Here is a 24,710-nt window from a genome sequence, read left to right on the forward strand (position 1 = left end):
TATGTTTAACCTTGGATTAAGTTTATTCAGTAAGCTACAGCATAGCTAACTTTCTATACAAGCTTTTTGCTATGAACTCTTGGTTACATTCATCATTCTTGTGATCTAAAAAAATACAAAAGGGCTTAGATTGAAATCAATAGACTGGTCCCAGGAAAACCCTATTTCAAATCTGCATTTGTTTATACAGCTCTGGGAGATTTGTCCTTTATTTAGAGCAGGGATGTCAAACTCAAGGCCAGGGGCCATATCCTGCCCGCAGGGAACTTAGATCTGGCCCACGGGGCCACCCTGGAAACAGCAAAGGATCAGCCCGCAGTACCTCTGTCAGCGAAACCAGAGCTTGAGAGGGCTATGTATGGCCCTCGCAAGCTCAGTTTTCGCTGGCAGAGGGTTGCAGGAGGCCGTCACAGCTGAAGACAGCGCTTGGGAGCCCATTTTTGCTGGCAGAACTCTCAGGCTGCCACAGGTGCCCGATACAAGTGATGTCAAGCTGGCCATGCCTACCCCAGCCATACCTACCCCAGCCCCCCCAGGTCAAACACAACCCTGATGTGGCCCTCAATGAAATCAAATTTGACACCCCTGATTTAGAGGATTTAAAAACTTCACTGAATTTTGAAAAAGATTTCCAAAGCAGGAAACAACCAAAAGCAATGTATGCTATAAAGGCTCAAACCAATAATTAATGTCTAAGAATGATATAAAGCTTTTAAACTAAGATAGAGGATAATAACCAACCAGTTTGCAGTTCACAGTAGTAACAGAATAATTGATCATCAGGGTGGACAAATGCCAAAAGCTTTCAAATCTTGGTGACAACCGTATCTTAGGGATATATGCATTGTGATCTTTAAAGTTGTCACATAGTGGTTGGCAGATGCGGTATCCATCAAGTGTCTCAGAGTCGCCTTGAACTGTGAGATGGGCAGCAAATAAATTTGATAATAATAAAAATGTCAAATCCAGTCTGAATATCTGGCTGACTGTGATGAACCAATAATAATGATAATCTTCAAGAATTATACTTCGCTAATGGGTGAGGTACATAATAGAACAGCATTCTATAAGATACTCAATACTGCATGCCAGAGAAGACTTTGAATGTCTTTATAAGTACCATGTTCTGTAATAAAGTGATAACCAATGTACCTTCAGGACAGATACAACGTTAGACTATTCTCTTCATTGCAACATAAAGTCTGAATTAAGCTTGATTAGCATTGACTTCATGGATACATCTGTATAGTTTTCTTGGAAACAAACAAAAAATATTTCCCAGGATGTTTTTTTCAACTTTCTAGTTTAGTTCATAGCACTGGAGTTTCCAGATAGTCTCCCACCAAAGTATTAACCAGATTTTCAAGATAGCCAAGTTTTGCCAGGTCCTCAAATGAACACGGTTGCAATTTTTTGCAGTAACTTCAGCTCTCAAGCCAACATCAGTTTTGGCCATATTATGATTGTGATTATGTTTTCCATGCAAGATACCACTTGTACATACAACGGAGGTGGTTTTAGTATTTAATATTTAGTGTTACAAGGTAACATACTTGTGTTGTGCTCCATTAGCAGTCTACGGAGCTGGCAACGGAGTCGGACAGTGATGAGGCTGAGGTGAGGCCAGGGCCATCGGGAAGTGAGGTGCGGACTCCAGAGCCTGACAGTAGTGAGGCAGAGGAACAGGAGGAGACTGTTCCTAATACACACATGAGAAGAGCTGCCAGAAGGCAAGAGCAGCTCAAGCAGAAAGGACAACTCTGGAGTAGGGCCAAGAGATGATTGGCTCCTCCCATAAGGCTTAAAGCAGACCAACACCGGCGTTTGGACTTTGCCGGAAAACAACACTGTAGCTGCATCTTCTGCTTCGTCTTCTGCTTCGTCTATGTCTTTGTTTTTGTGGTTTCTGGACATTTGCCAGGAAGGGCCTTTGGCAGTTTGCCTAATTGGACCAAGGTTTGCGAGATAACTGAGGAATTTGTTCTGGGGAGGAATTTGTTTTAAGGATGCTGGGAATGAAGTAATTCCCAGCTGTTCAAATAAAGTTTTTTTTTTTTTTTCACGGACTAAGTTTATTACTACCTACTTGGGCCTGGGTCAAAACAACTTGATCTTTCAGTGGAGATGCATTCCTATCCAAAGGAAACAATTGTCCTAATTATGGGGAAACCATAAACTATAAATTTTACTCTCATGGGTTGATTTACTTACTCGCTCCAAGGTCCCTTCCAACTGTTATTCTACTCATTGAACCTAAAACCTCTCAATACCATATTTACACACAATTAAAAAGAAACAATAAAAATGCTAAGGAGACAGACCAGAACACATTCTCTCCAAAAGCCAACACCCTGGTAAGGAGGGATTAACCTCAAGCAAGCAGAAAACAATGCTCTAAATCCATGACGGCAAACCTATGGCACATGTGCCAGAGATGGCATGCAGCACCCTCTCTGTGGGCACGCGAGCCATCATCACAGTTCAGCTCCGCTGCACATGTGCGTACACTCCTGCTGGCTAGCTGGTCTTTGGGTCTCTTCCGCGCATACACTGGGGGCGGGGTGTGTGGGGGGCCACATGCGCATGCATGGGGGGTACATATGGGGGGGCTCACACGCATGCACTGGGGAAGAGGCACGTGGGGGGGCCACATAAACTGCATTTTGGGGGTTTGGCCGTGCACATGCAGATTTGTGCCTGCATGTGTGCGCTTGGGCACTCAGTCCAGAAAAGGTTAGCCATACTGCCCTAAATGAAGGAACTATCAAAGAGAACTACCACATCCCTACCAACACTAATAGGGCAAGTTACTATATATTCAACAAACCCCACCCTCACTAATATGATGTTATCTAGTTGGTTAATGAAACATCTACAATCAAACAACCAAATTCAGAGAGAACCAAGGACTTCTTAGAAGAGCTAAGGCTATAAAAGGGTGAAATGTTAAGTAAGGAGGAATAGATATCTCAACTTCCCCCTCCAGCTATATTCCACAGTTCTTCCCAAAGTTTGGGTCCAAACTGGTATCATATGTTCATCTTTCTGCTACAGCACTAACTTAGTATGTGCCTGCTGTTTGCCATTCATCTTTACTGCTAGTCCTTAATCTACTATCATAAAGAAGCCTGCCCATTATGGTTATAAGTTGTGATGATTCTAAAGGGGTCACCATGTCACAGGATGCATTTTTATGATTTTTTTGCAGTGGTCATTAAGGAAATCCATTATTTGCTAAAGGCCGTTTTTTGCTGAAAACCAATAGCAAACACTAGTTTTCACCAAAAACATTGTATACTGTGGTCACATGAGGATGTTACAAATAGCCGTAAATGCAGGCTGATTGCTGAATGCCCAGAATACAGCCATGTGACAGATTTACCCTTCTTAGTTGTAGCCCAGAACAAACTTTTGAATGTCTTAAGTTGACTTTCACTAAGGTTGTGTTGCCCATTAAGCCATGGTTTAATCCCAACTGGCTGCATCTCCACAATTCACACACCACAAATCATATTGCTAGAACAAGCCAAACCCAATGAAATACAGGGAGTCCTCGACTTATCATTTAGTGATTATTTGAAATTACAACAGCACTGAAAAAAGTGACTTATGATCACATTTCACACTTACAACCGTTGTGGCATCCCAATAAGTCACATGTTCAAAATTCAGACGCTTGGCAACTGGTTCATGTTTATGACAGTTACGACAGTTGCAGTGTCCTGATGTGGTGATCACCTTCTGCAACCTTCTGACAAGCAAAGTCAGTGGGGAAGCCAGTTTCATTTAAATTTTGAATTTGTTGAATTTTGTTGAATTTTACTAACTTAACAACTGCAGTTATTGTCAAGAAAGGTGGTAAAAAGGGGCAAAATTCACTTAACTTAGCAACAGAAATTTTGGGCTCAATTGTGGACATAAGTTGAGGATTGCCAGTAATATAGGTTCATGCAGGGTGAACAATGTGATTTAGTTGTATGTTAAATATTGACCTAATATGGTCATTCATTGAACAGACAGTCCTCAACCCAAGCAAAGTCAATGGGGAAGCCAGATTCACTTAACAACTGGGTTACTAACTTAACAACTGCAATGATTCACTTACCTACTTTTCTGGCAAGAAAATTTGTAAAATGGGGTAAAACTCACTTAAAAGTCTCATTTAGCAACATAAATTTTGGGGTCAACTGTGGTTGTAAGTTGAGGACTACATGTATTCATTGGTTTGAATGTTCTTTCTTAAAATCTACTAGCGAAAAACACAAAAGTTCCTTCTGAATTAAGAATCTGCTCAAAATCCTGGAACTAAAATACTGTAATACTGATGACAGTTGGAATAAAACCAAACTCACCCCAGGAATGCCTACTTGATTTTGAAAATATTTGCAAGGTGCAACAAAAAAAAGAAGAAGAAGGGGAAGAGCTTGTTAAGGAGATAGAAAAGAATGAAAAGTTTCTTCAGCAACAAATATTCAGCCTTTCACAATACACAATTTGTAAATTAGATAATTTACGTTTTAAAGTGATTAACTAATCAAAAGCTTTTACTGAGGTGTCCATATTGAGTGATATCAATAAAATACACGATTGATCTAAGCTTTACTTAGGTCCAAGACTTGATTTTCCTTTTCTGTTCAACTGAAATATAACATAGCAAATATATAGTAAGAAAAATATGAAACATATAATTACAAAGTATATTTATAAATTTATATAATAAAAATAAAAACCTATATATTTAAACATATATACAAATGTGGAATTTTAACCAATTTTTTCCTTTTGACTTTTTTTGTCCTTCTGTTCAATTATATCCAATTCTTAGAAACCACCTGAACAAGTCCCCGCAGTTTTCTGGGCCAGATTTCTTCAGAAGTGTTTGCCATTGCCTCCTTCCTAGGGCTAAGAGAAGGTGACTGGTCCAAGGTCACCCAGCTAACTTCATGCCCAAGGCTGGACTAAAATTTACAGTCTGCCAATTTATAGCCTGATGTCAACCTTTACACCAAACTGGTTCTCCTGACTTAAATACCAAGGTTAAAATCAGGATGTTTCTTGATTATTGTTCCTATGTATTTTCAAAAATTGAGTGCCTTGCCTTTAAAAATATGTAAAACATTTTATGCTACATTGAAAAGTTATTCTGAGTCCTTTTAAAACCAATTTTTTATTGTGATACACACCAAAGAAGCTGAAAATGTGCTTGTTTTGATTCAAAATTAATCTGTTCATCCTCTATCCTTCAAAGTGGAAGCTCATTGCTAAAATCATTTCTACAAATATCAGAATACTTTTAGCTACAACCAACATGGAAGACTGGGCCATCACTCGCAAATGGCTGATGAGCAACACTCATCAGTTGGATCATATTCAGAGTCTCTTTTCTCTGAGTGAGTCATACTGGGAAGAATATGGTAAATGCCACCTGAACTATGCACATTAGATAGTGACCCAGAGAACTGCTTATCTTAATGATACAGCCTGGATTATCTGAATGATGCACACTGGACATGATCACTTGAGTGTATCAGAGTAAAACTTCTAGTTGCTGCACCATAGCTTCCCATGTGCTCTTTATCCAACCTCAATTAAATAGGATTTTGCACATCCTCCGTAGCCCTCCATCCTGTCACACTGTTCTGTTTTCATCTTGTCAAACTGGTAGCTGCTACCAACTCCATCCACACATACCATATGCTCTGTTACCTATAGCCCATGCTATGTCATTTACATGTGGGGAATTCTCTAAAGAGCAAATAACACCCTAGAAAGAAGTGTATGATTCTTTGAAACTGGCTATTAAATAAGCAATTGCTCTCCCTGGCTTCCAAAAAGATTCTTTGCCATGATAGGTTATTCATTCTGTTGTCTACAAAAAAAATATCAGGTAATATATAGGTACATTTTCAATAGACTCCATTATTGAGTAGATTGATAGTTTTATGTATAAGTGCTATTGGGTTCTCAATGCTGAATTTTCAGATGCATTTAATACAAACATTGTGGGTTCCTACCTAACAATTGAGAATAGTTCTGCATTTTGCAAATAATTTTGACTTTGCTATTGTAATCTTAATGCTATTCATACAAGACTGATGAAGCTGCATGATATTTGTTTTTTGCTCACAAACTTGGCTATTAGGTTTGTGCTTGTCAATCAAGGTGCTAAAACCTGTGCTTGACCTTCTGCAATTGCTTCTATGGATTTGTTTTAATGTTTAAAGAAACATTTAAATACTCTTGACCAAACAGACCAGCAGGTAGCAGTTAGTATGGACTTCTACACCATCCATTCTTATAACCGTGGAGTAAAAGAAAGACAATCTAGAGTTTTCTGAGAATTTAATCAACTTTTTTGAGTTTTATTCTCTCAGAATATAGCCAATCCAAATCTGAATAGGGCAGACTTGAAGCAAAATACACTTTCCATTTTGTCCAAATAAATTCTCCTTTTTCTTGCCAAGCAAAAACTGAGCCTGTCCTTTAAACTACATGCTAGCTTTGCCAAATTAAAATATATGGAGGCTTTATATGAGAAGCTCACATGGAAAACCTGCACTCTTGTGTAGTAATCACTGAGGTATCAGCAATGTAGCTAATTTTAGTATTTTTCAACAAAATATCATGATATAGATGACAGGGTATTACTTCTATACAGTACCTGTACCTGTACCTATACTGTACAGTACAATACTTTACTTTGTCCATTTTTAAACCACAGTAGCTTAACAATGGTGAAAAACATCCAGTTATCCAACATGGTAAGGTTGCCAAATTTTTAAATGAAAGAGAATAAATAAATGCATTGAAGGTTCAGTTAAATGTAGGATATAATAAACTGTAATAGAAAAAAAATATAAATTTACAGATTCTAGGTTCCCTCTTGTAAAATGCTTCAATTATGTATAATACAGATAATCAGAATGGTCCATTTTAGCTTCAATCTGACCATTCTGCAATTCTAAGTTATTTATTTATGAAGTAGACTGGCCTTTCTAAAGATCAAAGATAACATACTATCAAGGAAGGCAACAGAACTGTTGCTAAATATTGAAATATTTCCAAGATTAGCAGATAATATTGCCAATAGTTGGGAAAAAATATTTAATACTAGATTCACTCTGCTATGTTTACAGGATAGTAATCTGAAAGTACGTGTATAGTACATGCACAATGGTTCATAGAAATCAACAGAAATTAAATTAATTATCGATTTATGATTGCAGGGCCCAAATCAAAGAAACTGAGACATTCTGAAACATAAATTCAGGACTGATATAACGTAAGTTCAACATTACAAAGATAATAGAATTTTTAACTATACAATTAATATAAAATTCAGTGAGCCATTTTCTAGGTACTTCCTACTATATAAGATTATAATTTTTCTGTTCCCTTGTTCAATTTAGCCTTTACAGTATCTTTTACAAACTCATCATTTATTACAGAGCCAACTTCCTATTGGGTCAAGTTTTTTCCTCTCAAAAATAGAAACTTAATAACTTTCTCAACTTTGAAAAAAACATGTTTTGTACTTCAGTCAAAACACAGTCCAAACTTATACAAGGGTTAACACTCTGATAAGCAGTCTATTAAATGTCCAACTCCATCCTTAAAAGTTTTTAAAATCAGTTTTGTTTACCCCTTACACTAACTACTTAGAAATACAGTAGCCTGGGAAAAACATATATATTGCATTTACTAATATTTCATTATTTTAATCCTTGGTTTCCTAAAAACCTATTTTCACCACGGAAAGTTTAATTCCTTTAGCTTACCTTGAGCAAAAAAGATCCAGTTCTGTCAAAATAATCCAATATCAATTTTAGCTATGTTATATATTAATCATTCCATGAGAGATTTCAAATTTTCAGAATTATCTCTCACATAGTTTTTACTCACACATTCGACTTCATTCCAGAAATATCACACATAGCCCTGTTTTTATTTTAAAATAATACTTGAACAAAAACTTCTTGAAAATTTTAGAATGAAATTATTTCATTCTAAGGTGCACTTCAGCTTCAAATGAAAATTGCTCCACAAATCATACCCCCTTCGCCCTGTATCTCTCTAAAAAACTATTTTTGATACATCACACTTCATAAAAACGCGCTGTACTTTTCTCCCTTTTTCCTCTTCTTCCTCCTCCACCTTCTTCTTTCTCTCTATACTACCTCCAAGATGGTAGGAAAGTTGTTGTTTTGGAGGGCAGAGAAGCCGCTCTCTGGTGTTATGTCCTCTCAGTGCCTGTAGTGGTGCTGTAGGAGGCTGCTCAGCTCTCTTCTTGAGCAGCCCCAACAGCCCTGCCTTCTTTGCTGGAGAATATATTCAGGGATTCCCCTTAATAATCACCTACCCTCTGAGCACTTTGTAGTTTTAAAATAATAAAGAGCTCCTGTTCAAAGCTTTCGTCTCTTCTAAAAGCAGGAATCTTTCTCCTCAGAGCCAGGGGGGCAGCAACAGCAGCAGCTCCTCAGCACTGAAGCCGCTCCGAGCCCATTCCCCGGTCCCTCTGCTGGGGAGGAAACTCTGGTCTGTCAGCCCAACAGAGGGAAAGGGGGGAGAGGAGAGAGGAGAGAAAAAAAAGCAGCTGGAAAGGTAAGCCAGGCCCGGCCTCCATCCCCGGGCTCACGTAGAGCGGCAGGCGGCGCTATGTCCGCAGGGCGGGCGGCCGACCGGGATACGCGACGCCGGGGATTCGAAGGGGCGCTCTAGGCCTCGAGGGGGACTGGTGGGATTTTGGAAGCCGCGGGGTGCCGCGAAAGGAAAAGGGGGGCGAGGCGGCCTCTTACTCGTAATGGTGGGGAAGAGGCTCCAGGTCGGGCCGTCTTAGGGGTAGCGGGGGTGCTGAACCCAGGGCAGGCCTGTGAGTTCCCCGCCCCCGCAGGGTCCCGCTCCGGCGCCCGGCGGGCCAAACCCGCCAAGATTAATGCGGGTTCAGTCGAAATCCTCCCGACTCCACGTTGCTTTGGGGTTCGGGGGTGGCGCTTAAGCCCGGGAGTGCCGGCCAAGGCCCTGAGCCGGCCGTTGACGGACGGACGGACGGGTGGGCCGGTGGGGGGGGGAGGTGGCAGCGGAGAGCCTGGGGCAAGGAAGGCGAGGAAAGGGGTTTCGGCGGCGATTATTGGGATAAAATATCACGCTGGACACTATTTTGGCCGCGTTCCCCGCGTCCAGCTTCTACCGCGGGTGGGTGCGCCCCGGCATGGTTCGGGGAGCGCGTCTTCTTGGGCCCCCGCCGCCGGCCTTTAAAGTTTAATTTGAGGCATCGGAACCTTCGATACTCTTCGAAATCCCCGTCCCTTTTCCTCCCGACTTTTAAATTCCACCCCATTCTGAAACGAGGGTAGGAATACTCTGCGTCCCTTGCTAAATTGCAGAGAGTGGTCTTCTCCGCCTTCTCCACGCCCTGTAGCCCACTCCGTCGCCTCTCCTTCGAAAGTCTTAAGGTTAATTCTCATTTAAACTTCGGCTCGTGGAAACTTTCCGAAATGCCCCCCGGCGCCCGTGAGCCGATTTAAGGTCCTGGGAAACGGGAGGAAGGGAATTTTGCTACAGGGCTGTTGCAAGGTCCCTCCAGAAATACTCTGGGAGTGTTTGTTTTAGGGCATTGGAGCCTGGGTGGGGAGGGGGTGGGCAGGACTGCTGCCCACCCAGCTTCCTACGCTGGGATTCTGTGCAGGATTACTCGATCTTCCCATTTCAGGAATTCCTAGGTGCTGTCACGCAGAGCCCGGTGTTCATTGAAGGCACCTAGTTTTGTGAATGAGTTGTAGGGCAGCTCATGATCTGTCCCCTGGTCTTAAGAGGGTCGGCCAATAACTGTTATGCCAAGGCATTGGGTCCAAAATTTCTTCCGCCAGACAGGTGGAAGGGATTGTTGAATTAGTTGTTTGGCCAGTGTTTTTTTTGGAGGGGAAAAACCTTCAAGAGAAAGTTGGAACAGCAGATCATTCAGATTAGTTTGGAAAGTGAACCTGCCATTGTGTCTGGATAGTTGAGTGAGATTACCTAGACAAAATTCAGTCCTTGAGGCTGGAGTCTGTATCCACACAGAAATAATGACCATGTTTCTGGACCGGTTTTAGGAAAAGTTCTTTAAATTAGTCCATCTAATCTAAACTAATTTAAGTGAGGTCTTGGTGAAGATACAAATAATTGTTCATACAGCTCTGTCAATCCAAGAGAACTTTGGGCTTCTGTTTCTCAAACTCTAGCTTTTCAAATCACACATGAAACAATTTCTGAAACTGAGCTAAATTTGAATCTGTTATTTGTTGAAAAAAGATTTTTATTAAGTTTATTAAGCAAGTGCTTGCTTAATATATTATGGTCAAATTTGCATGATTCCTAGATGAATGCAGGATATTTCTTTTGGGGCAGAAATCTAAATTCAATTGCAAATCACTCATATAAATATTCTTTTATTAAACATGTACATAGTTGTATTTCAGTATGGGATGCCAACATTTAAAATATTTTTTATTAAATAGAATAGCAGCAATTTTGTCACACCTTAAAATGGTAGACTGAAATTGTAGCTTAGATCTTTTGAGCCTATTTCACGATGGGAGGATTTTATTAAAAATTATTGAACTGTAGAAAAGTGAGCTGAAGTCAAGATCGAAATTTGAACTTTCCTAAAATGAAGTTTATTTAAAGCAACACTTTTAACTGACAAGAAGTATTAATTTTGTTACAATTTTTGGTCATTTATGAATCTTTCAGAAAAGATTTCTGGTCCAAAGTAGTCTTTCTACTCTTCTATTACTTAAGCTTAAATATTGCAATATTTAGTATTTATTACAGAATAACAACTGATGTATTATCAGTTTTCCCCATTTCTACTTTCCAGTGGCATATTAAGATGTGTTTATAATTTTTTTCAAATAAAAGAAAATGCATTGAATAAAACAACTGTTTTATTCCTCTGACCCCTCAGAATCATTTTTATACTGTTGCAATTCTTTTCTCAGCCTCCATGTGGAATGGGTTGCAATGTATCTAATCAATAGGGGAATGCAAAAATTGGCCTCAGCTAGCACCTTAACCCCATCTTCAGTTTTTGCTGCACTTTAACTAATTTCTCAGTCCATTTAAAGGTCAGTTGCAAAGAAAGCTCTTTTGCTGTAGTGTGAGGCTCATAAAATGGCATAGGGAGATGGCAGAGTATAGAGTAGGATGAAGCAAGAGATCTTCCCTGCTACCAGCCTTCAGCACTACAGTTGCAAGACAGTATTGGCATCACAGCCAGTAATTAATTGGCTCTCCTGCTCAGTTGTGAGAATGGTATGTCCTCATGCAGATATACCAGTGACCTGCACGGAGAGGTATTCAGAGTCAAATTTAGATGAAGTTTTTGGGTTCACAAAACTGAAAATGCTCTGAATGTAACCAGATTTAGCAACTCATGTAATTATAATTGAGCAGTTCCTTGAAACAAGGCAAACAAGTAACAATGCTCAACATAATCCTAGTAGCATTATCAGGACTCTGTCCTAATACAAAATTGTTAAGTAAAGTTCATTAACTAAAACCTAGGTACCTAATGACAATATTTCTTTCTTATGGAGTTTTTGGTAATATTGCTCTGCTAGTCCATCTGATTGCAAGAGAATTAAGATCAATTATGAACACTCTCATGATTACCGTACTTTATATTTTTGTGAGCTCAGGTGAATATGATTTAATATTCCGTGTAGGTGCTTGTATTTAGCCTGTTACCTTCAACATCTGCCTGTATCAGGAGAAGAATTTTTATTAAAAAATCTACTCATAATAAGAACTTCATGGCTCAGAAATAATAATGCATTTATTTCATGATTGTGACTGGTCCTGCATTTGGTATATGTGGATGAAGGGTGGGGGTGGGGTATTCTGAATTGGTAGATTATTATTCTCCTAAAGCACAGAAATACATGCAGTACAAGAATTTTAAGACAAAATGCTTTTTTTCATTAATAGGACTATTTTAGAAGAAGGAATATGTTTCATTGATAAAACATCATTCTGATATCATGGATAAAAAATCTAGCATATACTTCATTATGTGGGTGGAGTCTGAATATTTTGGTACTAAAACTATCATTTTTAGAAATATGGAATTGTGGCAATCTCGATTCTGTATTTTATTTTTTTAATACCTTGCAATGTTGAAATATAGAATTAAAGACGATAATGAAAAAAATCTTGCCTGGGCTAAATTAACATCTTTCTGATATGTGGGAGTTAGTATTAAGAACAAGACGATATGAGTCATTTTCATTCTGATCCTAAATTCATGTGAAAATAATTTGTACAGGTTTCAGTGGAACCTATTCTAGCTGCACATCCAAGGCTGGGACTGAACCACATTAAACATCCTTCTGAGTAAACTTACATGGGGTTGAGTTACAAACTTTTATATAAAATCAATTTATAAGTGATCTAATATTTGTGTAGAAGAGAGAATTTTAATGATGGTGTTGTCTTAGTAGATGTTTTTGAAGCTCTCTCCTATGAGCCCAAAAAACGAAGGAAAAGCAATTGCCAGTTCATATGCATGAGCTCTTGTTATAGATTATACAAAGAAAACTTTTATATGGGAGATTAACTTTATATCTGCTATGTAGAGGTACATGACAATGATATGATAAAATCTTCATTAAATTAATAGTCATTAAATTAATAATAATTGATACTATGTGATTTTTAATATTAATCTTTGTGATGTGATATATAATAAGACTTTTATCTTAGTACTGTAACTTTATTGAAGTAAAATGTCTGGTTGCCATCCTATGCATATTATTAGACAGTGAGGATTATTGATTTCAGTGAAACTTGATTCTTAGTAATATGGTTAGAATCAAGTTGCTAGAAACATATTGTAGCATTTGTTGTAATATGATAAAATCTAGCATTATATAAGGAAAAGCTAAAACATTTTCTTACTTTTTGTATTCTTCACATTTCCTTAAAAATACAACAAATTATAGTGCTGGTAGAAGCATTATCTTTCCAGTGGGAAAACTGGACTGGATTTTACTATATCTCAATTTGTTACCTTATAAACAACCCATAATTATATGTGACTTGTCACTCTGCTAGTTGTGCTACTTTTATTCAAAGAAATGTCCTAGAAAAATTGATATTTGTGAAGGTGGCAAACAGTAGATTCAATCACTTTCCAGATTCAGAGGCAAAATGAGGTAATTCAGAGCAATGTCCTGAGATTCTATCAAGCTCTCAGCCTTAACAAGGTTTTATAAGGTCTTAGTTTGTTCTTCTGGAGTTTGGTGGCACTTCAGATGCCATGGCAGCTTCACCAAAGTAAATAAAAGCTTAGTATTTACACTTTCAGGCTGCCTATTAAACTTATTTTAGAAGACTATCACTCAAAGATCTATGCACCAAATTTTGTAAAATCTCAGTTTTTTCTTACAACTTTTTGTTTGGACATTTTATTTGTGTGTTCTCTTGCCTTAACAAAGGACAGACGTTTATAACCACTGGCGTTTTCCTCTGCTAAAGGGTAAATGTCTATTTTTCTGAATCTTCCTTTGGATGTAGGCTTTGATCCTTCTCAGCCGACTTTTGGAATTACAGTACTTGGGCTCAGACAGATCGATTCTGAATTTCTGGGTAGTCTCTGCATACTAAAGTTAGTTTGTGTGCCATTCTATTTCTGAAGGTTCTGAGCAGCTTGAAATAGTTAATGAAGAAACAGAAAGTTAAAAATAGGAAAAAAAGTAATATTAATAAAAATAACCCACAAGGAATACTGCAACATTAATTCAAGAATAATGGCATGCTTCATAGATTTGTCCAAATAGAGGGCAGCCTGCAGAGTCAGACCAGAATCAGACCCCAGCTGTTATTTTGTAACCCCTTACAAGATCTGAATTCTTCAGAGACAATTTTTTGGCTATTTTTTATAAAGCACCACAGCCGTACAATTCCTTTAACTTGCCCTAAATTCTGAAAAATTGCTCACCTGTATCAAGTGTTGTGTCATGATTGGACTTTGGAGGCCTAAAAATAAAGTTTAGTATGTAGTTCTTTTTTTTTTTAAATGTAAACTACAGTTGAAAAAAAGGCTCTGTTTTACAGCAAAGATAACCTCTAAAAGTAATCCTTTTTCAAAAAGATCTCCAAATCACCTCTTTACTTGATTGTTTATATTATAAAGATTCTGTTAGAGTTGTGAGCATTTTAGAAAACAGCTGACAGAAGATAATTTTGTAACAGTTTTTAGTATAAGAATTGTAACCTTACTTATAGGTCAGAAAATGAGAGTATACTATGTTTCAAATATTGTGTTAAATGTATTATTTTGAAATATATGTATTTCAAAAGATAGTAAATGATACATTTTGAAATCAGCAGGCTGTTTTCAGTAGAATAGGAAGACATTTGTAATATACTTGGTCCTTCAGAGAGTATTCTCATTCAGAACAGGAGATTTGAAAAAAGTATCCTTTACATTCTTTTACATCCTTTACAATGCAATTCTTCTTAGGCAGAATTAGGTAGTATTAGGTGTAATTGAACCTTTTGTGAGATATCCTGTGCCAAATTTATATTGAGATAGAGCTGATTATATAAATGGAATAATTATAAATGCAGAATGATAAAACTAAGAGTCATTAATTCCCATAGCATTATAAATTTTTGATGTGTGATGTCTATGTAAACAGCAGACAGGCTCAGTCTATTCTAAATGAAAGAAGTTTGTAATCTTAGGATTTTGTGCAGAAAGGAAGGATTTACATCACCCAAAATCACACTGTAGCTGTATGAACAATGGTGGAGATATGAGAGGGTTGGGAAAATGCCTTTCTAAGAGTGAGAAATCAGGACATAGTTTGGAGCGTCTTAACATTTTATTTATTTATTGTTTATGTGATTTATATAGCTGTCATCTCATCAAGGTGATTTTAGGAAGTGTAGAGAAATTAAAACCAAAAGAACAATTAACAATTTATAAAACATAAATACAACCCCTCCTCCTTAAACCACAGAAATCATGAATTAGTGACTGAAAATAAAAATTTTCTCTGTCCTTTCTGAGGTATCTGATATTGGAAATGTCATTAGTAGGGAGAAGATGGGGGATGGATTAGCATTTTTGAATAGACAGCAGTTCTTATTCAGCCCCAAAAAAGCTTCTGGAAGACATAGATGGGTATAAGAATGCTCTTATTTGAAGAAGATTGATCTAAAGTATAGCAAAGAAGCTTGTACCTATTGAACAAGTATTGTCTTTGCAGTTGTTTTAGTGGATGAATGGCTAATTGAAATAAGGATGTGATCCTTACCAGGTAGGCACAATTGTCAGTACCAGTGGAAAAGAGTCACTTACGTGAGATGCATGACTGTATAAATTGAATAAGTAAATAAATAAATAACACAGTGCTTCAGTGTTTACAGGAGTTGTTTCTGTGCTTTAATGAAGGAACACATAAAGAAAGATTTCACCCATAACTTGACTATGTAGAAGAAATTGAAAATTAAAAATAGTCAAAGTAATAAAAATGAACAGAATCGACACTCAGGGAAATGTACAGTATATAAAAAGGCAAGAAACTGAGCTCCTTGAAGCAAGAAATTTCTAATTATACTTTGGAATCAGAAAATGAGATTAAATAGAAAAGATTTGATTCTCATCATTTCTTTTTTAGTTTATCCCGTGTGTGTGTGTATTTATATATTCCAAAAATCTCAGAAGTTTTTTTTAATTAGTGGAATATTTGTGGTGTTTTTTTTCTGTTCAGTATTAACTCTTTAGTTACCTGCTTCTCCTAAATAGGCAAAAATGAAGAGATGCTACATTCCTTGGTGTGCAACTGCTTTAGTTTCCCAAATCTTTTTTTTTTTTCCTTTAGAAAGAATTAGAAAAAAGAAGCTCTAACAATTTTAAAAAATGTCCTTTGACTGTTGGGATCAAGGTAGATGTGTCCAGAAATTCTTGCTCAGCCCTGATGTTCTTTGATATGTGCTGTCTCCATGCTCTTGGGGATGCACTGCACCAGTTAATCCATTAGCAGAGTCCAAATGGCATTTTGGCAGTGCAGTATACTGAGAGAATATATGCCTCTTTGTTTACCAACTCTTCTGAAAACTAGCTTAGAGCTGCACTCTTTCTGTGCAGGCGGACCTGCTGAAGGTGTTGTAAAATGGCAGTACAGGTTCTCCCCGTTGAAGATTTTTGTTTGTTTGTTTTGCAGTCTCAAAAGGCAACTTGGGCTGGGATCTGCTGTCCCCATTAAAATATTTCATTCAACACCTGCCTCTTCTTTACCAATCCCTAATAGTTTTCAAAACTTAGAATAATCTCTCCACCAATAAGAAAGAAAATGCTAAATTACACTGATGCCTTTATTCGTACCTTCACAATGCTCACTATAAAAAGATTGTTGCTAATTTCCCCAGGGAATTGTAGCAGTGTGAAATAAATCCCTTTTCTGTATCCATGACTTCATCACATCAGAAGAGCAGTGTTGTTTCTCTCCTTTCTTTCTTGCATCACTAAGGCCAGTATCACCAAGCAGCCGTACTAGCCCAATTGCTCCCTCTTCTGCAAAACAACCCTCAGAGCTATGCAAGTGTAATAGCTCCTCCTGGGCATATAATTTGGACGTGGGATTTAACTGGGCTGTAAGGGGTTACAGCATCAGTTCTGACTCAGTCTTCGGGTTCCATATAGGATATAACATGAACTATTAGAGGAACTATGAAGATAAATAAATGTGCATGTTTAGTAGACCAAATTGGAATGGAAATAGGATTGGAAAGAATAAAAAAATTGAAAGGTTGGGGATTTAGACTGGAGAATTAGCTAAAGAAAATCTTAGTAAAAATTACTCCACTATGAATGAAGAATATACACAAAAAAGATTTGGTATAAACTTGGAACAAGGGTCTAAAATAGCTAAGATAACAAGAAGAAACACCATGAAACATCCAGATCTGCTTATACCTATCCCTTGGAAAGGACTCAATAGGTAGATAAAAATGCCAAATCCAGTCTAAACATCTGGCTGAATAATAATAATAATAATAATAATACATACCTGTATCAAAAAAGTCATGGGAGCACAAAGTTGAAAAAGTTATTGAAAATGAGACAGTGAAGATCTTGTGGGACTTTCAAATACAGACGGATCATCATTTGGAACATAACACGCCAGATATCATGGTTGTTGAGGGCTGAAGTATACAGTTTATTGATACCGCTGTACCAGGAGACGCCAGAGTCAAGGACAAAGAATTGGAAAAAATCACACAATATCGCGCCCTGGCCATCAAAACCACATGGCTATGGATGAAACATGTAACAGTGATATCCATTGTGATCAGGGCTCTTGGTATCATGTCCAAGAATTTTACAAAACGTTAAGAAATTGCAGCTTCCTGCAATAAAACCAGTGGAACTGCAAAAAAGCGCTACTCGGAACATCATATATTTTAAGAAGATACTTGGTTGATACCTAGGATGCTGGCAGCAACCCATATCAACCATTAGCACCAGTCAATTGTATTTGTGACATTTTTAAATGTTCAGTTGACTGAGTTTCTGGTTTAATGAATAAAAGAAATAATAATATAATATAATAATAATATAATATAATATAATATAATATAATATAATATAATATAATATAATATAATATAATATAATATAATATAATATAATATAATATAATATAATATAATAAATATCCTCCCTATCTATGGTAAGGACTCGATAGGTAGACAAAAATGCCAAACCCAGTCTGAACAACTGGCTGACTAATAATTATAATAATGTGATACATTTTTAAATGTTCAGTTGACTGAGTTTCATATTTAATGAATAAAAGAGATTATAATAATAATCTACAATGTCATGATTGAGTTTCCAAAATCATACATTGGAAGCTTTGCCACAAGTTTGGGTTTGAATGCAGCAAAAATGACTGGGAACACCAAATTGACAAAGTTCTTGAAAATGAAAAGGTCAAGATCTTGTGGAACTTTTGAATACAAAAATACAGACATCTGGCCCACAGCATGCCTGACATCACTGTTGTGGAAAAGAAAGTCTGGTTCATTGATATTGCAATACCATGTGATGCACAAACTGAAGAGAAACAGCTAGAAAAAACAATGAAATATAGCAATCTGCAAATTGAAGTTGAGCGATTATGAAGGAAGAAATCAATGATTGTACCAATAGTAATAGAAACCCTTGGAGCAATACCCAAAGGGTTGCCTAGATACATGAACATTTTGAACTTACCAGATCTGAGTACTCTTGACTTTGCACAAAACCACCTTACTCGGAACTGCCTATATATTCAGACGTTACCTTGACAGCTCTTAGGTCCTTCGTTAGGACTTGAACCGTTAAGTTTTTATCAGTTGAATTGAATTGAAGATTAAATAAATGAATGAATGAATGAATAATAATCTCCACATTACCAAGATAGTGTCTAACACTTTCATTGGGAATCTGACCCTTTAAAAAAGTAGAAACTAGAGATTTGGTGACAAATTGATCACTGTAATTATAATCGAGACCTGTCATTTGTTCAGTTGAGTTCCTTTCTCTTCTGGCAATTTGGAATTTAGTAATAGAAGTATATAAAGCCTTGTCCTACTGTGAAGAAAACCTTTGAAGAAAGATTCTTCCAGATTTGTTTGAATAGCTTTGTCAATTTAGAATCCATTCAAATCCTGTATATATTTCTATTACCTACGGTTAATTTTGCAGATATACATTGGATTGCTATCTGCAAAATGTTGGTATTATAACAGTGAAGGAGCAGCATGATGTAATATGATATCCATGCTAATGACTTTCTGCCTAGCAGTCAGTACCTCAAGAGATAGTGGTAGAATGCTTCTAATGTTGTTTAAATGTTTTAAGCAAAGGGTCCTCTTTTTTTAAACATGAATGTTTTCCTTTTGTTTCTCTTAGTTTTTCCCCCTTTGCTTACATGATTGTGTAAGCAAGTTATACATAGATAGTTTAATTTGATATATGCTTTATGGTACTCAGATCAGAATTGTATTCTAGATTTAAACTGGAATTTGTTGACTTGTGGATACCTGTTCTAAGCACAATGACTGGTTTATTTATCTGTTCAGATGAACAAATAGCTGATATATACTAACACATGTTTATTGATGTTATTGTTTCATAAATCAAAGGTTTAAAGTGCTAAGCAAATATGCTTGTTAGCAAATACTTTAAACCTGAAACAACTTAGGCAGCCCAAGAGCAAGTAGCATGGATAATTATTCAAAAAGTAGCTGAACATTTTTCTTTTTAAAGCCAACTTTTTAAAGGTAAAATATATGATTAACCTCTGTCCTGTGTTTCAGAATTCACTAGTAAGTTTAGTTGGGTATTTTATATTTGATTTCAAGCAGAAATACATATATTGATCCCCAATAGAGGAAACGAAAATCATTTAGAGCTAAGAAGAGGTACTTAACGAAACAGTTGAGCCATTGCCCCTTGTTCCATTTATTATCCAATGAAAGTATTATTATTTAAAGAAACATTTCTGGAAATCTATAATAAATCTATAATACACTAATTTGCATATGATGCAATCTTTAAGTTGCGGATCTGTGGTTAAAGGGCTAAAGTTCAAGGAATCTGAAAGTTGTGTTGCAGATGGAACTAAGGACCCAAATACATTTGCCCATAATTGGAGGAATTCAGTGGAACAAGCTGTCCTTGGGAGGGTTCATGTTATCTGAAATATATTTTGCATGTAAAGATTTAGATAATTATTCTCTGATTAATGGCCAGGCTAGCTGCATCTTGGGAATTAGAGACCAAAACATTTTGGCAAGTATCAAGGTACCTACATCTGAGTACAATTAGGTTTTATGCTATAAGCAGTGTAGCTCGCTCAAATGTATTCTTTGATATACTTTTCCTGTGGTTTTTTTCTTAGACAATCTATTTCATCTTGACTCATCATCATTCCAAGATAGTGGCATCTCTGGGGCTCTGGGCGCTAATGTTAATATGGTACAGAAGATTTAAAATTAGGTAAGTCCTGATGTTCATATAGATTAACATCAGTATGTGTCAGCAGCTTCTCCTTTTACAGTTTAACGTTTTTGTTGGTGTTTTCTTTCAGCTGATGTTCACAAGAAAAAGAACCACGTGATGTATGAAGGCAAACATATACACTTTTCTGAAGTAGACAATAAGCCGTTGTGCTCCTACAGCCCCAAACTGTGTAAGCAGAGGCGGTTAAATGGCTACGCCTTCTGTATCAGGCATGTTCTGGAGGATAAGACCGCCCCTTTCAAGCAATGTGAATATGTGGCGAAGTACAATAGCCAACGCTGCACCAACCCCATCCCTAAATCTGAGGACCGTAGGTAAGTGACAGCAGCAACACTAAAACAGCATATCCACAAGATAAGTAAAGTCAATAATGGAAGCTACACTACAGGATCCTTTAATTCTTTATTCCACTCATTTCTTAACATCTGCATATCAAATTGATTTATATTAATAAATATATATTAAAAACTAATAAGGGGGGGGTTAGCTATAAAGAATTTAACAAGTTCTTCTAGTATTTCAAATGGGTCAGAACTTGAAAGTGCTGCTGGTCCAAAAATGTGTTAACAAATGTTGTATTTTTGTAAATATTGCCATTGGGTTATATCTTTTATCTTTTAACACAGAATATGGACTTCATCATCCAGTCAAAAGTCAATATCCTTACTTCCATCCAATTTTTCCATATTGCACCCCCCTTTTCAAATGTGCAAACAATATTTTTGAATGTATGCATGCAACCATGAAATCTAGTGTAATTCCATGAAAGCTTAGTACCCATGTACACAACCTGCTGTGCTTAAAAAACTGCAGAAAGAAAAAGTAAGAAGCAGGCATGCTACAGCCTAAAGCACCATCAATATAAAACACCTTTTTATTTCTAATAAGACTTCTAGATGCCATAAAGGCTGGTTAGGAAATTTAAAATGGTGGGAGGCTGTAACCTAGTATTTTACTTTTGCAGCCTTTTTCTGAACAGGCAAGTTCCCTATGACTGTCATTTTATGAATATAAATACAATGTTCTATCTTGGACCATATATTTTTCTGAACAATTCAGTTTTCCTGTTTTAAAAGTTATTTGCTTATCTAGTGGCCTGTTAGTTGTTAGTTCTCCTTTCAAGTGGCTAAATATATAAATAATATTGAAATATGACTTTAAATAATGCATATTTTCCAAAAATATAAACATTTCTTGAATTCCCTCAAAGGGAAGGTACACCTTAAATTCTAGCTCAATAGTATTTGACGTACTGTATGTACGTATACAGCAACAAACAGTGGAATAAAAGGATTAATTGATCAGTAAATTAATGATGGACAACTTGATTTGTTCCCTGCTACAATATGAGCAACTTACAATGGTCTCCTTTTCAAGATACACACAGTCCTCTAATGGTTGTTTTGCTTAGTGACTGTTCACTGTTGATATGAATGTGATGACAAAGTAACTTTGTGAGGAGTCCTTGTATATACAACCTTTGCTAGTCTGTAAAGCAAAAGAAAGTCGACGTACGATCATAAGCACAATTGCAGTTTCACTTAATTCCTGATTCCCTTTAACAACTTGCCAGTTCCAGTTGTGGTCACTAAACAAGGACCACCTGTCAATGGATAGCACTGAATAACTTTGTCTCATTCTAGTTCTTCAGTGCAGTGCAGATAGGTTAGATCTTAAAACGGATAGTGCAACTGCTCTGATCCTCTCTTACCTCTTCTCTTAAGTTCTTGTATTTTGCTTTTTTTGTGGCCTGCAAGCCTTAATAAGGTGTCTCTAAAACGATAAAAGTAAAAAGAGGGGTCAAAGAAGTTAAAATCAAATGCTTTAATTTGTTTATCAGTCCTATTCCAAGTATATACGTAAGATAGGTTTTTGTACAGATCTGGTTTCTCCTCAAACAACAAAATTTTGCTCTGACATTTTAACAGACAGTGACAATTACTGCAAGTGGGAGAAGTGTGAACCATAAAGAAGATTTTGCACCAGTGCCACTAAACTTTATTTTTGATGTTGTTATTGTGTGTGTGTGTGTGTGTGTGTGTATTTCTAAACAGCCCAGCCATTCTGTTAACGGTATTCAAAATAATATGTATCTTTAATTCTGTGTAAATAATCTGAGACTTATCTTATACGTGTTTGTATATACTTGCATTACAAATATTTTCTGACAACAGCAGTGGAACTTATGGCCTTGATGAGGCTTGAAATGTTGGAGGCACTTGGCAGTACTTCTTTTGTAGCAGGCAGCAGTGTCTGGAAATGGTGAATGGATTGACTTTAAAAAAAATGCTCCCAAACTTCAGACAACTGTCTAGCAGGCTGCATGCGGTCCATGGGCCATATGTTGATACAGACACATTCTGGCAGCTGACTGTCTTTTCCAAGGCCTTCATGGCCTTCAATAACACCAAATGCTATTATGCAATATATTCCTGGACCATTGGTAGTAACTCCTAAAAAGAGAATCTATCCACCACTTCAGTATTTTCACTTTCAGTTCTGAGGATAATTTCTGTAGCTATTGTCCCTTATTTCCTTGTTTATATTTAATTTTATGGATTTTTTTTTCCATTTGATTTTCATTGTAAGGTTGCACATCCTTTGTACTTTCAGCTAACAGTAGTGTCATCAGCTAGTGTGCAAGCTATTCATACTTCTTCATCCAGTTTTTTAAGTCCATGCTCACCTTCTAATCTAGTTTCCCTCACTATATATTCAACATCTACAGTACATAGAAGCGCAGACTGATGTCTTGGATTTTCTCAAGTTTCCTGTATGCATTGGCAGTAATGTCTCAAATTCCTCAGTCTTTCCTAAGGCCAGCTTGAAATTTTGGCATCTCCCTTCCATGTAGGGCTTAATTTGTGTTGGATGAGTATTGTTTTGCTAGCATGTGAAATTAAGGCTATTGTACAGTTTTTGTACATTCTGTTAAGTTTCCTTTTTTGATATTGGAGAGTTGATTGATTCTTCCAATCTGTAATCCACTGTGTCATTCTCCAGATTTCCTGGCATAGCATGGTTAGAACCTTTATCGATTCTTCTATGGCTAGCTCTGTTTCTGTGGGTGTTCCATCAGTTCCTGTAGTTTTTCAGCTTTTCAGTTAGATCTAACTGAAGAGTGCTAATCTAGAATAGAATAGAATAGAATAGAATAGAATTTTATTGGCCAAGTGTGATTGGACACACAAGGAATTTGTCTTGGTGCATATACTCTCAATGTACATAAAAGAAAAGATACGTTCATCAAGGTACAACATTTACAACACAATTGATGGTCAATATATCAATATAAATCATAAGGATTGCCAGCAGCAAAGTTATAGTCATACAGTCATAAGTGGAAAGAGATTGGTGATGGGAACTATGAGACGATTAATAGTAGTGCAGATTCAGTAAATAGTCTGACAATGTTGATGGAATTATTTGTTTAGCAGAGTGATGGCCTTCGGGAAAAAACTGTTCTTGTGTCTAGTTGTTCTGTTGTGCAGTGCTCTATAGCATCGTTTTGAGGGTAGGAGTTGAAACAGTTTATGTCCAGGATGCGAGGGATCTGCAAATATTTTCACGGCCCTCTTCTTGATTCGTGCAGTATACAGGCCCTCAATGGAAGGCAGGTTGGTAGCAATTATTTTTTCTGCAGTTCTAACTCCATCTTCTAACATTAGAGGTTCTTGTAAATAGAAATACCTTCTAAGGTATCTTTGATGTTGACATTTCTACTGTATGGGATTTTAGTATAGTTTTTTTTTTCATTTTTGTTTGGTGCTCTTTTAATCTATTCTTTAGCATACCAGCTGAAGATTTGAACCTACTTTTGAGTTCAGTTAGGGAATTGCTGTTGATAAAAAAATCAGCTGTTATGATAGTGGCTGAAGCTGATAGCTTGGAACATAGCATGCCAATCCTATTCAAATTGGTTATCACTTTGTATGTGATATTAGAGAGCCTAGGGGCATTGAGCGATATCATGGTTGTGTTATTTGTTACATTGGTTGGTTTTTATCTTGCCTGTTATATGTCATTTATTAGTTTGTTATAGTGTTTTATCTTGTTTTAAAACTTTGGTAGCCACCCAGAATCACATAATTGAGATGGGCAGCCTATAAATTTAATGAATTAATGAAGGAAACAAAAACCAGCATGTTGGATTAGTTATAGAAACAAATCAATAATTATTGGAAATAATATAGTTCAAGTTACCAGGGGAAGATTCCAGTTACATTTTGCATGAGCTGCTTTGGAACTTGCTGATGTTTTTAAACTATGTGTAAAATGAATTACAATCATATAACTGGAATAATTTTAACATGAATGAATGAGCCTCCATTAAATCTTATTCCAGCTATCTTATCTGATAAAAGAGGTTCCTGGCCATCTTTGCCATTTGATCATCCAAGAGTATATCCTAATGAAAATATGGTGTCAAGGGACAGTATGTTCAAATGTAAAACATTTTTCCTCCAAGAAGTCTTAAACTATATGTTCCAGACGACAAGTTGTATTTTCATCATAGTGTTCCTGAAAACCAGTAAGAGCAGGGAAATTATAATTCTGTGATTGGTGTTGTAATTGTCAAAATGTAGTAGAAGAATAATTGAATCTACTTCTAAAGTTAAACCTTACAAGACAAAGTCCAACCAAAAAATTA

General features: G+C 36.7%; 1 protein-coding gene across 1 annotated transcript in view; it reads left to right on the top strand.

Annotated features, from left to right (window-relative positions):
• Positions 1-228: 228 nt before the first annotated feature.
• Positions 229-24,710, top strand: part of INO80D (INO80 complex subunit D) — a 54,736-nt gene continuing 30,254 nt past the window's right edge. The window contains exons 1-3 of the mRNA XM_058186509.1: positions 229-8,601; positions 19,938-20,035; positions 20,127-20,373. Of these exons, the coding sequence (XP_058042492.1) occupies positions 20,156-20,373 (218 nt within the window). The 5' untranslated portion in view covers positions 229-8,601; positions 19,938-20,035; positions 20,127-20,155. The remainder of the gene's footprint in view (positions 8,602-19,937; positions 20,036-20,126; positions 20,374-24,710) is intronic.

Source organism: Ahaetulla prasina, chromosome 1 (assembly GCF_028640845.1).
Source record: "Ahaetulla prasina isolate Xishuangbanna chromosome 1, ASM2864084v1, whole genome shotgun sequence".
NCBI lineage: Eukaryota > Metazoa > Chordata > Lepidosauria > Squamata > Colubridae > Ahaetulla > Ahaetulla prasina.